Source organism: Ranitomeya imitator, chromosome 5 (assembly GCF_032444005.1).
Source record: "Ranitomeya imitator isolate aRanImi1 chromosome 5, aRanImi1.pri, whole genome shotgun sequence".
In the NCBI taxonomy this organism is placed as follows: Eukaryota; Metazoa; Chordata; class Amphibia; order Anura; family Dendrobatidae; genus Ranitomeya; species Ranitomeya imitator.
Window position 1 is genome coordinate 228,487,308 of NC_091286.1, and position 17,028 is coordinate 228,504,335.

The following is a 17,028-nucleotide window of genomic DNA, read 5'->3' on the forward strand; positions in this document are numbered from 1 at the left end:
CATGACCAGTCCGAAGCCGGTCACCATAAATGAACTCAGGAACCCTCCGCCACCGATCCCAGCTTATCCCAGAGTACCTAGTTCCCCTGAGTGGGCTTCATCACTGCCACATCCCATGGCTTCTCTGATCAAGAGATTGAAGCCCTCCGTGAACCCTCTGTGGCTCTGTGGCAGGACCGATATATATGGTTTCTCTCCTACATGGGAGCTGTCGGCTAGCAAGGGCTGCAAGTATCCTAGAAACGTACTGGCATCTAGAAAATAGAAGCTTCATTTCCTGATCTCCCTCACCAATGATTTGCTGAGAACAAGACTCTGAATATGGATTGGATATTGCCATAGAGCTGGACTCGCCAGGGCTTCAGAAGAGGTTGGATTCATCTGTTTATATCATCAACCAATCTCTGTAGATTGATGAGGGCTATGGTCCCACGTAGTGTCCCTCAAAAGGAGACTAAATTCCCTCACAGAGCATTTGTCATTCACCCGGACAGGGAGCGTCTGGATATGCAATATGCAAACACGTGGGGTGTCCCCTCCACGTATACCACCCTACAACGTGGGATGCCATGCTTGGTCTGTTTCTTAGGGGCGACTGGTCCTTTTAAAGGGCACCAATCTCCCAACACCATCAATAGATGAGCACATGGAGTGTTGCCTCCATGTATAAACTTCTGCAGCCAAGCATAACAACGGAACCAACCCTGTCCACCTGGTGATATGAACTCTGTGGATGTACAGTGGCACCCTTTTTTGGTGTCCGAGCACCCCTCTCTGCATCTCCACTATTTAGCGGATGATGCAAGAAGGCGGACGATCCCTCTCCACTTCCCTGTTAAGAGGGTGGTGGATCAAGGGTTCATCATTTTAACTCTGCACTGTCAAAAGAGAGCGGAGGTAGAAAGAGACGGCTTTTTCCTGACATGGATGCAGCTGCATATTCTGCCACTTGGCAAATTATCCAGGTAGAATTTCCTGTGGTTTGTCTACCAGTATTCCTGCCCGATGGGTCATCAATTAAAATTACAATGGACTGTCAGATAGCAAATCTGGTTAGTTCCGTCTTGCAGCCTCGGGTTGAGTGCTCTACCCTTCCTTAGCCACTGCATGGGTTGCTAGAGCAATGGTCTCCTAGTTGGAGACCTTAACTACTTTGATTCACATCAGTAACCTTTTCCCGAAGACAGTACAGCTGGTCAATCAAATTTCTTGAGCAGGAGACTAGCTGGTTCACGCCTCTTGGATGCAGCTATTTGAGCCGCGCTGTCAGCAGCAAATGCCATTACACCCAGAAGGGCATTATAGCTCAGAGTATGGAAGCGTACTCTGCGTTCAAAAAGCCTCTGACATCACTCCCTGGGATCACATGTTTCCTATAGACCCAACCAGCAGTGGAAGAATTGTCCAGGACGGTCTAGATCTAAGGGATCTTGGTTCCAAAAGGGGGGACCGAAAAGTAAGACCGATCCTGGACCTCAAACTTTTACCAAGCTGGACCAGGTCCTCCTTCTTGAGTTCCTCCGCTCAGCCATTACTTCATCGGAAAAAGGGTGGAGTTTCTGGCATCCACCGACATTCGGGATGCTTACCTTCACATTCCTATTTTCCCCTCTTCAAAAATTCCTTCGCTTTTCCATTCGCAAACAGCATTTTCAAGTCACAACCTTGTTTTTCAGTCTTGCTACCGCACCCTAAGTGTTCGCAAGGGTCATGGCGGCCGCCATGTTCCTCTTGCACCCTAAAGGCATGGTCGTCCTTCCCTATACGGTCGACTTTCTAGCCACTCTTCCAGGACTACACTGAGTTGTCTATATCAATTGCTATACTCTCTCTCCTGGGCTGGCAGCTTCATCTAGACAGGTTTTTTTTCCTCTTTTCCAGCCCAGCAGATATCCTTTTTGAGCTTCTTCCTCATCCAGGGGAGTTCCTTCCAGTTCAATGATTATTAGTGACTACCGATGCCAGCCTTTTTCTCCCGATCTTTGTTCTGGGGATCCGAATGATACGGCTAGTCCTACAGCAGGTCCTCTGCCTTCTGGCTGGTCACCCCATCCAAATTCAATTGGATAATGCCACGGCTGTGCCATACGTCAATCATCTAGCAGGTACCCACAGTCAGGCATCATGGACGAGATATCTCTCATTCTCTGATGGGCCGAGATCTATCATTTGGTGATCTCGAGAGTACACATCCCAGGAGACGATCTCTGGGCGGTAGACTTCTTCAGCCATCAGGGTCCCGCCTCAAGTGTGTGGGAACTTCACCCGGAAGTCTTCCATGAGATCTGCCTTCACTGGGGCACTCCAGATGTAGATCGGATGGCGTCCAGACTGAACGCCAATGTACTCATGTTCATGGTTCAGCCTCAAGATCCAAAAGCCATTGAAGTGAATGCTCTGGTTCTTCCATGGTACCAGTTTCCATAACCCCACTTCCCCTACTTCCGAGAGTCGTTTGGAAGCAGGAAGGGCCCCAGTGGTCCTGGGAGATCCGCACGGACCACATTTGTTTTTTTGTTTACGGAGCTAGTACTTTTCCGTCTTATTGCAACAAAACTGCAAGTAGGGACTTTCTCGCAGGGAGTCTTCACATGTGGTCCTTCCCTTTCACATACCATTAGAACTTTGGGACCTTTTTTAACTGTAGGAGCCACCTTGTGCTGCTTTAATGCTGCACTTTGTCAAGGTGGCTCTTTTAGTTGGTTTCCCTGCCAATGCTGAAATAATCTTTTATCATATGTCCCTCATACCTCTAATTTATCAGGGGGGCATGTCTTTCCCCCCTGACACAAACACCTCCCTGCCATCACTCAGGGCCTCCGTGCGCCGCCTCCATTTCCTCCATAAATGTCCCCGGCGCCTGCGCTGTAAGTTCGAAGGGCAGCGCAAACTGCACATGCCCGAAAAAAAAAATGATCCTGGGAGTCTTACAGTTGTCTCCTTTTTGATCTGGACAGACTTTACTATCAGGGAAGGTCGCCCCTTTTTTCTCGTCATCCTGACAAGTCTTTGGAGCTAGACGCTCTGTTCTTTCAGAATTTTTTCCTTATTACCATCAAGGCAAGGTTGTCCTCAGGCCATCCCCGTCCCTTGTTACCATGGTGGTATAGTATTCCCAATGTTACAAGGGCATCGTTCTTCTGGCACCAGTCCACAAAACAGGATGGGTTCTCCATATTCTGGACGAAGTGAGTGCTCTGAGTAGGTACGTATCATGCACGACGTCCTTCCGAAGCTTGGACACCTTATTTGGACTTCCTGACGGCCAGAGGAAGGCTTCCTGATGGTTACAGGAAGGGTTTAGCCATTTAATCGGCCATGTTAGCCTGGTGGATTCGTTACACCATCCAGGAGTCGTTCTGGGTTAGACGTCAGCCTAACTCCACTCCACTTTGTTGATCGAGGTTTTCTTGGGCTCTAGGTACCAGGTGTCAATAAAGCACGCCTGAAAGCTTGCGGATTCGTCCAGTCCGCATGCAGTCTTGAAGCACTATAATTCCCAGACTTCCACAGATGTGAGTCTGGGCAGGCGGACTCTGCAGGCCGCGGTAGCGTTCTTGTAAGTAGCGGTTACACAGGGCCTGATCTGATGTTGTACCCACCCAGGGACTGTTTTGGGACGTCCCACGGTCTGTATCCCCCAATGAGGCGAAGGAAAAATAGGGATTTTTGTGTACCCACCGTAAAATCCTTTTCTCCGAGCCATTCATTGGGGAACACAGCTCCCACCCTGTTATTAGCTTGTGCTTGTTTTATAGTTTGAGGATCAGAGGTTTGCGTCTCTTCCACGCCAAACACACCCAATCATGCCTTTATGGACCTTACTTTGTGCACTGGTTCACAGTCATGGTAAACAGAAAAGGGCCTTCCCTAAACTGTCTTCAAAAAGTTGCAATCTACAATTGTCCAAAACAGGGCCGGTGTCAGCACCCGGCACAGCGGGCAAATGCCGGGGCCCTGGGGAGAGGGGGGGGGGCCCACTCATGCTGTCATAGATACAGCTGGGAGAGCAGAGCAGGAGATAACATGCTCTCTCCCCCCACAAAGTCACTGCTGGCTGCGTTCTCTTAACCCCTATGTGCCAGCTCTGACACAAGCATCTTCTCACTCAGTCAGTGCAGCCAGGCAGGCACACATAGGGGTTAAGAGAAGGCAGCCAGTGTGACATTGTGGGCGGAGAGAGCACGTTCTCTGCTCTCCCCCCTGGCTGGCTGCAGACAGTGCTGAAGTTTATCAGGCAGATTCCGGAGGAGCTCCGTCCTACTAGTGACTGAGTGCAAAGGTATCCAGCAGTGGTTGCAGTTGTGGCTCAGTCTGCTGTCTGTCTCTGCTGCCTAAAAATGTGGGTGATGTCTGGAGGAGCAGCTGGTGGGGTGCAGTCTGCAGCCTGTAGCCACCCAGCTCTCCCAGAATACATGCATGCTGCACCAAACCTGCACCAGTGGGGTAGGAAGAAGCTTAACCCCTTCCCATCTGTATGAAGGTTATTGCTAAACCTTAAAGATAACAATCCGACCCGCATAAATGGGGTTAACCAGATGCCAGGAGGAAGGGGAGCTGCTGCTATGGATAAATCTGAGCTGTGGGCTGTAGGTTGGGCCCCTGTGGCCCCAGGCTGGTGACTGGAGGGACTTTGCCCAGTGCTGGCATGTGGGTGATTTCTGCTCCAGAGTCTCAGCTTCTCTCCTCCAGGTCACACTGTGCAGTCACAGCAACATTGGTTGTCTCTGTCCAGGTCCCAGCAGCTGCCACTGCTCCCACCAAGGACATGGCATCACTTAACCCTTCCCCTGCAGCCACTGGCAACAAATCCACATTATTCCTTGATTAAATCAGGTTCCAACCCAATAGAGGAGCAGACATTTCCTGCTGCCATTAGGGTCCGGGAGGGGGTGACATTGGCTGCCCTGCTACTCTGTAGTGGGGGGTGACAAGTGTAACATGGGGTAACGATGAAGGAGAAATGCACAGGATAATAGTGAGCGCGACAGAGGGCAGTGTATGGTATGGAGCAGTCAGGGGGTGGGCTGCAGGATCCCCCCATACTGTACATGACTGCTCGGGACAGGGAGGCGTTTAATGAGCTTCTAATGACGGGGCACTAATTGGGTCATTAGGGTTTGTGGAAAGGATTCAGCATCAGGTCCCTCATTAATGCCCGAGCCGCCTGTTACTTTGTAGCACAGATCTGTTGGGGCCACAAAACCAAACAACGTTGTTTATGTAGAAAAGTCTTTGTTTCATAGAAAAACTCAAAACAGAAAAGCACCTCTCCTGTATATATACACTGCACAGCACCTTTCCTCCTGTATATATACACTGCACAGCACCTCTCCTGTATATATACACTGCACAGAGCCTTTCCTCCTGTATATATACACTGCAGAATCTACAATAGCTGTCACTCATGTAAGAAGTGAAATCTGGCATTGTACTATACATTTCTCTGCCGTATCTGTGCATCATAAATCAGGGTATGTGTTAAAGGGGGGGGGGGGCCCACTGAGACTCTTCCGCCCGGGGCCCTCGAAAACCTGGAGCCGGCCCTGGTCCAAAATGTCTTGGCATTCTGAAGCAATAACATTGCTCTTTACTGGACCTAGAGGAGATAGGCAAACCCCTGAAAAACAACCCCATATTGTTATACATTCTCCACCCAACTTTACAGGTCACACAATGAAGTTAAACTAGTAACATTTCCTGGCTTTTGCCAAGTCCAGACTTGTCAATCAAACTGCTAGATAGGGGAGCATGATTTGTCACTCCATAGAACATGTTTTTACTCCTCCAGAGTCCAGTGGTGGCATGTATTACACCATTCTATTCAACTCTTGACATTGGGACTGAAGAAAAAAAAATGAATTCAATGATTAAGGCTAAGTTCACACGTTGAGTATTTGGTCAGTATTTTACATCAGTATTTGTAAGCCAAACCAAGGAGTGGAACAAATAGAGGAAAAGTATAATAGAAACATATGCACCACTTCTGCATTTATCACCCACTCCTGGTTTTGACTTACAAATACTGATGTAATATACTGACCAAATACTGATAGAGTGAACGTGACATAAGGCTAAGTTCACACTGGGCGTTTTTTCAGTGTTTTTATGCAAATTTTCAGCTGCTTTTTACAGTACCAGCAAAGTCTATGATATTTCAGAACTCTCATGCACACAGCTTGTTTTTTTGTCATCAGTATTTTGTGCTTTGCAAGGTTTTTGGGCAATAGAGCATGTCACTTCTTTCAGCATTTTGTCAGCGTTTTTCACCCAATAACTTGAATGGATGGTGAAAAAATCTGAAAAAAATGCACCCAAAATGCAAGTATCATGTTTTTCTGCACTGTTTGTGCCAAAACCTGATACTGTGGAATATGACTATTTTTTTCAGCCCTAATCTTTATCAGCATGCCCCAGAGACACATCTAGCATGCCAATACCGCAGCAAAAAATGCAAGAAAAACCATGGAAAACATGTTTTCTTCCTTCAGCTTCTTTCCGGCCATGAGATTCAGAAATAAAAACGCCTAGTGTGAACTTACCCTAAGAAGTGAGTCCCAATGCTTTTGTCCATATATTGTACATACATAGATATTCAAAATGACTGAACAAAAGAATGTCAGAATGTGAATTGAGGACAATTCCAATTCCCATTTAAAGCGTAATCACTACAGTCCTTAAAGTTATATATTGTGGACGCTGGAAAGTATATTCTAGAAGCAATAACAAGAAATAATACACACGTTGCAATACATACAAATGTCTAATAACGGGGCCTGCAAGTGCACGATACATATAAATTCAGACCCTTAGAACAGGTGGACATTTCTTTTAGAATTTATACATCGCAAAATAAAAGTATTGTTCTTAATGCAAGATAAATCATCTCTGCTCTCAAGAACCGACAGCCTTGTAAAATATTAATGACATAATAAATTCTCTCTTTGAACAGTAGACATAAAATGTAATTACCTTTGTCAAAATACAGTGATCATTTCAGCGCCGTGACATTTTTTCTTCAACACCTTGTTCATTTTATTTCTGCAGCATCCAGCCATTTGTTTTTATGATTATGTGCTAACTGGAATTTGTGTTGTGAATCTCTAGATGACAAAGAAGATAAAGAAACTAGAAAAAGACACAAACACCTGGAAAACGAGGTTCGAAAATTGTAATAAAGCTCTGCTGGACATGATTGAAGAGGTGAGAGATTTTCTATCAAATCATCGCTGGCCAGCAGTGCTGAGGATTGCTAGATTTTTTTCTTTTCTTTTATAGTCTGACAGTTTCATTTATTTACCTCTTGTCTTCGAAAACTTTACTTGACCCTGACAAGTGCCATAGGTTTTATGATGATTATCAATCTGGAGAGAAAAAATAAAAATAAGCCTGAAAACATGGTTAAATAGGATGCATGAAATGCTGTACGATAATCATACATATTAATCATTGTGACATCTTGGATTAGAAAAAAAGAATAGTTTTTTTTTACCCCAGAAACAATGCCTGTCTAGGCCATGTATAGCACGTGTATGGTATTGAACCAGCCAAATACAATGGTTATGAGCTAAAATGTCAGAGACATCCCTTAGACAAGAGCAGAATTACTTCTGACAAAAAAAGCAGAAGCGTACTAAAATCCTGGATAAAAAGAGAACGAAAGAGGACTAGTGATGAGCGAACATCTTCGGCTCCCTCCTTATTTGGCAAACTATAGCGGTTACCAAAGAAGTTGTATTGGGAAGCCAGCTACCTGGAGCGCTCCCGATAATCAGCTGTTCGGCGCCGCAGCTGTATGTGTCTGGGCTGTGTGACAGTCACAACAAAGGCTCTCCATGCATGTGTTGTGATGGTCACACATGCAGCTGTGGTGCCGAACAGCTGATTATCGGGAGCGCTCCAGGTAGCTGGGTTCCTGATGCAGCTTCTTCGATAAGCGCTATAGCTTGCGGAATAAGGAGGGAGCAAACGATTTTCAATTATCTCTACTAGTGACAAGCGAATGTGCTCGGATGACGTCTCAGGTGTTACAGCAGCAAATCTTGCAACTACAGTGACTCAAACATGATATACGAGCACACCCAAGATCCTCGGATAACAACGAGCGTGTTTATCACTAAAGAGGACCTGTCTCCAGGGCAAAAGTGACCAGTTTTTGCTCCCATTTTATTCCCAATGCTTCCCTGTATATTCTATTTGGTTTCTTTTTAATCCATCATATGGTTGCATAGACATAGGCCTTCTTAGTGTTAATTTTTATATTTTTTACAAAGCGGTGTTGCTCACAAAAACCAATGTAGAGCAGCCTAAAGACACACTCCTAGAGAATCTGTGAGCCACTCCCAATTAGAAAAGAATTAGCACTAAAGTAAAAGGCCCATATCTCTCGATTGGTATGGAAAATTTAAGAAAAAAAAAGGAATACTATGCGGAACAGCAGAAATAAAATAAAAGCAAAACTGGTCCTTTTTAACCTGGTGAGATATGTTCTTTAAGTTTTTTAAAGAGAACTGAAGCAGGAAGGCATTGGTCCACATTTTCGGAGATTAGTGGGAACTAAGTCTTATTTGGCGATCATGCCCACTTTTGAGTCAGTTGACAGATTTGCTAAGGCTGGTTTCACACTTGCATTGGGCAGAGCTGCGGAGGGCTGCGAAGTTCCTCCGTAAAGCCCCGCCCACTGCCGCACCTCTTCCATTTAGCTATGCCAACGTCAGCATGCGTTCTGCATACCTATCTTTAACATTGGGTACGCAGGCCATGTGAATGTATGCAGATGCCTCCACATGCATCTTTTTGACACTGTGCCAAACTGTGTCAAACGCAACATGTTACATTTTGTTGCGGTCAGCGCAGCATCAGAAAGACGCATGCGGAGGCATCCGCATACATTCGCATGGCCTGCATACCCAATGTTTACAGGAAGCAATCTATTGTTGTGGGCTTGTGTGAAGAGACTGAGGAGCATGTCACGCATGTATCCGATGACCCATGCCATAAAGATGGAGTTAGCCCTATCTACCCTGGATGGAGAGGCACAACAGACGTTCATGTACAGGCAGCCAAGGGACTGTCAAACCATACATGAAGTGATTCTAATTCTAGAGGACATGCACAGAGACACCCCGGACCAAGACAACTTACGCACGCTCTTTTTCAGTTGAGTCCAAGGTGAGAGTGAGACTGTGACCCAGGACGGAAATGTTTTCCAGGAAGAGATGGCCTACATCACCAAAAAGATCCAAGATGAGGTGCTGTGGGAACATCTGGTTGGTGGACTGAGAGACTCCTATTTGAGCCAGGCCCTAAAAGAATGCCTACGCTCGAACACCAACATAAGCTTCTTGGAGGTTGAGGCAGAGGCATGAGTCCTGGAATGACAAGCCCCCTTCTCCTGACAGGTATGATACGTAGTCATGAAGTAGCCACCTCTAAGGCAGCAAAAAAGGAGCCTGACTGGGCCTGGGAGTTAGAGTTACACCAAGAGATCTGGGAAATTAGAGGCAAATTGCGTGGTATTAAGGGAACCCCCACCAATGTCACCACGCCTGGTCCTGTGGTCCAATGTAAAGAAAGGTTGGAACGCAGAAACATCTTCCCTCATGCCCCACTGCTTCGCATTGATCGCCCTTCAGAAGAACGGGTGGTGGAGTGCTATACTTACGGTGGAAGGGGATATATCTCACGGGACTGTCCAAACCAGTAAAGAAAGAGGAGGTGGTGTCCCCAGACCCCAGAAAGATTGGATAAAAACTCAGAAGATATTGTTTGCAAGAGACCCATCATCTGGACTGGGTTTAAAGAACAACGCATCTGCTGTTTGATGGACACAGGGTCCCCAGTGACCACTAAGCCCGAAGGGTACTTTCAAATTCACTTTCCAGATGTTGCCCATTCCAGAAAAGAACCAACCATTCAACTAGTGGCCACCAATCAGTTGCCTATCCCGGTGGTCATAAAGGTGTGGAGGCTTGTACAAATGTGCGGGAAAGAGCTGGACAGAAAAGGTATTGTGTTGGTAAAAGGCTGGGGGGACCCATGGTGACATTGGGAATGAAAGTCTTGAAAGAAGTAGGGCAATTCCTGGCTAAAGAAACAGTTGTACTCAAGCAACTCACTATCACACCAGTAAAAGAGAATTCCAGCAGCTCCTGCAGGTTAGCCAAATCAAGAAGTTACCAGCCAGCCACCTCCCAGTGTCTCAGCACGGTGGTGGTGCATCCAGTAGCCACTGTTAACTTTCCAGCGGGGCAGACCATACTCACCATGCCAGAATGGGCCCTTGTGCCACCAGAAGGAGTGAATGTCCAGATTGAACCTACAGAAGGGGATGAAATGACCCTAGAACTGCTGGCTGCCGGCACTCTAGACATCATACATCTAGGACGTGTAACTGAGCGCTGTATAAGGCTAGGTTCACACTTGCGTTGTGCAGTCCATTCAACAAATCCGTTAAACGGACTGCACTAACGCAAGTGCTGACTTTGGCACTGCGCTAGCGCAGATGGAGCATCTGCTAGCTCCATCTGCGCTAGCAGTGACGGACCCGGAAACGCTGCAGCCCGCGTCTTGGGTCCGTCACTCAATGACGGCACATCGCTAGCGCACGCCCATTGTGGGCGTGCACTAGCGATGCGTTCGCCATTGCCAGTATTGGTGGCGTAAACGGATTACGTTACACCGCGTTATGCCGCGGTGTAACGTAGTCCGTTAAACGGGTTCACACAACGCAGTGTAAACCCAGCCTAAATCTAAGGGGGACAAGTCTGCAGTTGAATCCTTGGAAAGAGATAGCTCAAGTATATGTGATGCCAGAGAATTTCACAAGAGCCGATACCCTAGAGTTGGGTATTAATGATTAAGACCCACACATGGGTCGAAATGCGTAAAGTTTTAATCTCATGTGGGACTAGCTTTTCCATTCTGTCTTGATCTCCAACAATGTTTTTAAGAGGATTTGAATAAAGTAAAAGTTTTTTATTATCAAGAAGATGTGCTGGATCATTTTTTTATAACTTTGATTTCTAATATCTCTGCTATAGAGAGGCAAAAGGAAAAAAAAATGTTTTCTTTCACTCTGCGGCCACTGTTACATTGTGTGTCCAGTTCAATATGAAAACGTAGGTGAAAGGTTCTCTTATGTCCCTTTCTTTCATTACACACTACAGTCGATCTGCCATCTTCCTTTCCCTTACACATCATGAGGAAATAATTCTTGAGGAGACTTTCAAGGAGTTGGGCCATGAATACAAAAAAGATGATAAATGTATGTATTATAGGGGGTCTCACTTCTTTGCCCCAAGAAAATATTGGGAACAAGGATCCTGTATCCTCTGTTTCAAAGGAAGCAATTGTCATGAGTATGGGACGTAACAATTTCAGTCCAGTAGACTTTAAATAGAGCTGTTGTATTCATTGGTGACCAGTACTTTATCCAGATGATACAGGCACCCTGTTCTAATGATAGATGGGACCAGCTTAAGTCACTGAACTTGTGTGTAGGTAATAAATTGTATTCATGTGCCAACCCCTCAAGGTTATAATCCACCTTCTACCATCATGTCAACTGTTGGCAGGCACTATGAGAAAGTGATGAAAAAGGGTTATCGAGGCAAAACATTTTGCAGGGGACTAGACATGTAAAACACAACATAATCAATTTCAGCTACCTGCACCCATCTTCTGTAGGTCCAGCGCAGGTCACTCCTTGGTCTGCATGGAGACAGGAAGCAGTGATGTCACTGTTCCACCAGTTGCTGGACTGCTACAGCGTATGGTTTGCTGCAGAAGTCTGGTGATTTGAACCATGTTTCATCAGATTTTTTATGATGACCCAGTGCTCAAGGTCATCTGAATGCTCCAGCAATCACAGGCCGCAGCGGTTAGCACTGTAGCCTTGCGTTCTGGGTTCAAATCCAACCTTGGACAACATCTACAAGGAGATTATATTTTCTCATGAGTTTCTTCCTAGACTCCAATGCATGTTGATAGGGAATTTACCGTAGATCGTGGCCCCATTGAGGACGGCAATGATGTCTGTTAAGTGCTGTGGAATTAATAGTGTTATATAAGTGAGTAACATAATAAATAAGGGGCTGGTGGAATATTGACTTCACCCTTTGAGGTCTCTGCACAGACAATGGAGCAACCTGCGTTGGATCCAGGTGGGTTCCGGTATTGTGAGTATGATTGAGTTAATGTTCTCTATATCCAGTCCCTTGGGCAAAGTGTTTTTTGCATTGACAATCCCTTTAAATGCTTTATGCATACCTTGTTGTTATGGAGCTCTATGTATAAACAACCTTCAGTTAAGCACTATGCTCCCCCTAGTAGTAGTTGTTGGCAGCAGTAATTTTATCAGTTTACTATGATCTATTCAGGGATTTGGTGTTCTGTATCAGATGAACAAAGATTTCACTGGTATAAAGATATATTTAAAAATTAATTTGAACCTGTCTACTTTAGACTCTGTTTGCATTAGCATTTCTACGGATCCCTTCACAAAATATCGCCAAGTCGGTATGACTTTTATATACAAGACATATGCATCGATATCCAGTCCTCATTAGCATTTGTTGTGTGATCTTATTATACAAAATGACACTACATTTCTACCTTCCTTTCTTGCCCTATTTTTCCCGCAGAAAACCATGAGGGCTAAAGAATATGAATGCTTTGTTGTAAAAATTGAGAGGCTGGAGAAGCTTTGCAGAGCACTACAGGAGGAAAGAATTGAACTATACAAAAGAATTAAAGATGCCAAGACAAGAGATGAGGAGGAAGAGGAGGAAGAAGAAACCGTAGCTCAGGTCCCGGATTCTGCTACGGCGGCTGCTGATGAAAGGGCTGTCGTAGAGTCTTCTGTAATAGATGAAAAAATCATCAGAGATCTGGAAAATGCTTTTATGGTGACCCACACTCTTGAGGAGCAAGCAGAAGAAAGCAGTCCGCAATGTCTACAATCAGAAGCCAGCAAATTGGCTACTTCAGGGGAAAATCCTGCACAATCGTTACACGATGCCGTCTGCTCAGATCCTACGGAGCAAAACCCTTCAAAAACAGAATTGCAACAAGTATCACCCAATAACGATATGGAAGATGTAGACTAAGCTGAACATTAAACACTATGTCAAGATTGTCACTGATTTGTGTTCGACATATGAAACTTTATGTAGTTAGTCCCTTGATCGACACGTTAAATATATGGCAAGGTTCATAAGAACGAATAACCCTTAAAAGGAGTGTTTGAGATGATAAAATATGATTATAAAAAAGTGCTACTTCTGTCCATGGGCTCTGTTCTGATCCATTCACTTTAATTAAGATGAACTACAATACCAGACACCGCCTAGGGACAAAAGTGGCGCTGTTTCTCAAGTTCTATGTTAATTGTGTCTTAACTTCAGTTCAGGCTCAATAGATCATTACTTTACTTTTTATAATAGAATGATAATGAAAACTAAATGTTGCTGTGCATCTGCCTAATTTCTGCATGCTTTGATTCTTCTGTGAGTGTCCAAACATTCAATAATAATGACAGCAGTGGGCAATAACAGTTATACACATACAGAACCACTCACAATGCTGATAGGAAGACACTACAGAGGCTGGGACAAAAGGCAATAGTGAAAATTAGGGTCAGGTATAAAAAAAAGCAAGAAATTAGCAGACAAAGTGTTGTACTATTGGAAGAAACTCCATGTTTATGTACAGTTAAATGAGTCGGGCCAAGTTTTACTCTATCCTCAGGGTGATGGATAACTTGCTGATCACTATGGGTCTCACTTCTGAGACCATGACCTCTGAGACCCCATCGGTCCCAAGAACAGGGATCTGCATTTCAATATTTGTCTATGGGACTGCTAGAGTCCAATGCTTGTCAAACTCCGACACTTCCATCAGCAATGAATTGGGTGGTGGTGTGCAAGCTAAACTGCTACTCCATTCGTTCTACTGCAGAGCAATGTTCTTGGGATCTGTATGGATTCCAGTGGTGGGTCCCCCACCAATCAACAACTTACCACCTATCCAAGTTGTACCTATCCAATCTGGTACAACTGCTTTAAAACCGTCATACACAGCTTTTTCTCCCTACGCTAGAAAAAAACTCACACTTAGCTTTACTGAGCGCGGATGTTTATTGCAATGGCGCAAAACCGCTGTGGTACACATTACACTCTTTGGAAACAAAGGAGTCGGCATTTTGAAATTTAACTTGCTGGGTCCCTCTTTCACTTGATGGCTACTGTTGGAGCCAACTAAACACATAAGATCATCGGCTGATCATGCTGTGCCCAACTTCTATCTCATTTGTATGGCCTGCTTTAGTCTTTAACCTATGTGTTTGTAATTAGCCAATTAAATCCAATATTTCAGAATAGCCACACACCCATAATCACGGCTAGCCCAATAACATGTCCACTGATGCTTTCTTTTATCAATTATAAATACTAATAATTAAGTATATATTTCACCCATTGAAGAATTCTTCCTGTGTAGAACCAATATAGCAAATAGTGAATGCTACCAATCCTACAGTATATTGACTTTTTTGACTTTCATACTGCTGTGACAGAAAACCTAGAAAAAAAATTATTGCATTGGACAACAAATAAAAATATACTTTGTTTTTGTGAATAACTTATTATTCTGAACATACTTTTTTAATTTTCCTTTTAAGATGGCATCATGTATGAAAAGGGTTACAAAAAATAAACAACTTCAGGCCTGTACAGTTGCTTTATTTTGCTATTCACACAAAATGCAGTATATACTGTGTTGAATACATTTTTTGTAGAAACAAAACTTTAATTGATCAGCATAGTTGAATATACGTTCAATACTGTTGAAAGCTAATTCAACATATACACACAATTAAACGTGTTCCAAAAAAACACTATGTCAGAATATTTTTAGCTATTGTTGACTTATGGGCAAAACAGTTTATTATGTTATAAAGTGCTTATGACTTATGACTTTTTTTTCTGCTACATATTACAAACATGATGACAAGAGATGAGTTAATCATTTGAAATAGCACAAATTGTCCCCATAATTCTAATCGTTTTACTAAAAAGCCTCTTATTGACTGGAAAATACATGTATAACACTTTGAGGTTTCCTAGGCATATATTGAACCTGTTTTGAGCTGTTTTGTATGAACGGTACAAAAATTATTGTTTTTGGAGCTAGATGCCTACCTCGCAGGTATTTATACTCAGAAGGTGCAAAAATAAGAAGCCACTGTTTTTCACACAAAGAGTGCAAAAATATTCATATTTAGGGAGTATTAAGAGCTCTGTTCTTTGCTGAATGAAGTAACAGTAACTTTTTCACAAATCATCCAAAAATTATCTGGAGCGCCCCCCACGTTAGGGCAATGGGGTACTCGGTACTGGGTCCTTCGGTTCTCGATGGGGATGTCACGGTGGCCCGACCCGGCCCTTGGCCCTTTGAGGGGAGTCCAATGAAATGAAGAGTTTCAATGAGAATAGTGTTCGTGACACCACCTGTGGTATTCGGTCAGAGTGACCGATGCTGCTTAGGGGTCCACTGGGGTGATGTTATGGCAGCTAGAGGGTATACCTTCCCACAGGTGAAGTATGTCCCCATGGCTTCCCTGAGTGTAGATGGTGGGTGGTGGATGATGTAAGGTGCAGTGAATAACGAGGACACAAGGTTGCAGTCTCTTTACCTTTACTGAAGGCTTCAGCATCCACAGTCCAGGGCACCAGATCACTGGGCAGGCAGAGTCCAGCTGGTCCAAAGGCAAATCCAGAGTTCCCCTTATCCAGGTGGAATTCAATAGCCTTCCTCTAGCACCTGTGTATTGTAGTCCCTCCCTGCTGAGCTTCTCGGTGAAGTCCTCACAATTATTGCAGATATAATGTCTCTTTCTCTCTGTCCCCCTGATGGATAGGATAGGACAAACCCATATGACTGATGTCCTGAGTCTTTTTACAGGGACTCTATCACGCCCCGGCCCCCACAAGTTGTCACCGTGCCTCCTGGGTGTAAGGTCAGGCAGCCTATGTGGAATTGACTGTCCTACCAGTCTCTGAAGTAACGCATAGAGATCCTTACTCCCTCGGTGTTCTGGCTACCCGCTTCTGCGCCTCAGAAAGGAGGCAGCCTTTTACAGGGCAGAACTCCTTCTGGTTTCCTCTCCTTTGCTATGACTTCGTTTCTCACTCACTACAAGACAATTCCCTTCTGATATCTCTTTCTTAGGATGCTGCCGCACACGTGGGGCAGGCGCAGCTCCGTGGACCCTCGTCCTCCGCAGACCTCAGTCTGCATCTGGCTCCCTCTCACTACAGCCAGCTTCTCACTCTCATCCTGTCCAGACAACCAGTTTTACCTAGTTGTGAGGAGTGCCCTAATAGATAGAAGCATGGCTCCCCCTGACAGCCTGGAGTGTGAAGTGTGTTGTGTGGTTTGTGATACCTGGTTAGGTGATCTCCTTTATTGCCTTCGGACATAACACCACTCCCCCTGGTGGAAGAATGACATTACTACAACGACCAGGGCCCTGGGGCGCTGCATATCCCTTTATTTATGAAGACAAAACAGTAATGGCTTCTCAACTAGAAATGAAAAAATATCACTTTTTTGGGGATCTGCAACTGGTCTGTTATTCAAAAAAGAATTAAGCAATTAGAAAGGCTGTAAATCAAGTCTTCAAAAAATTACAGAATAGGAACAGACTAGCTGTTTTCAAAGTAATGAAGCAAGGCTTCTCATCAAGCCTTTTCAAAATTAGCCCTATTTTGGGAGCAGTTTTATGTTTGTGTTACCTGAAGAGAGTACATTTTGCATCAATCAATGTACATCTATCAATGTAAATCACAGTGAGCAGGCAGCCAGGAGATGTGTTGCTGGCGTAGCAGTGCAGGGACAGTGGCAGAAGCCACACGGTAAAGAATTAGGATGGGTTCGGAAAGGAGATGTGTGGGAGTGTAGTGCCATCAATGGCAGACCTGGTAGCAGCAGTACAATCTAGCACTATAAAACTCAGAGGGCAGGCAG

The 17,028-nt window shown here is 44.6% G+C and overlaps 1 protein-coding gene across 1 annotated transcript in view; it reads left to right on the forward strand.

Moving 5' to 3' along the window:
- Positions 1–14,730, forward strand: part of TXLNB (taxilin beta) — a 238,289-nt gene extending 223,559 nt beyond the window's left edge. The window contains exons 9-10 of the mRNA XM_069725932.1: positions 7,108–7,203; positions 12,645–14,730. Of these exons, the coding sequence (XP_069582033.1) occupies positions 7,108–7,203; positions 12,645–13,109 (561 nt within the window). The 3' untranslated portion in view covers positions 13,110–14,730. The remainder of the gene's footprint in view (positions 1–7,107; positions 7,204–12,644) is intronic.
- The last annotated feature ends 2,298 nt before the right edge of the window (positions 14,731–17,028 follow it).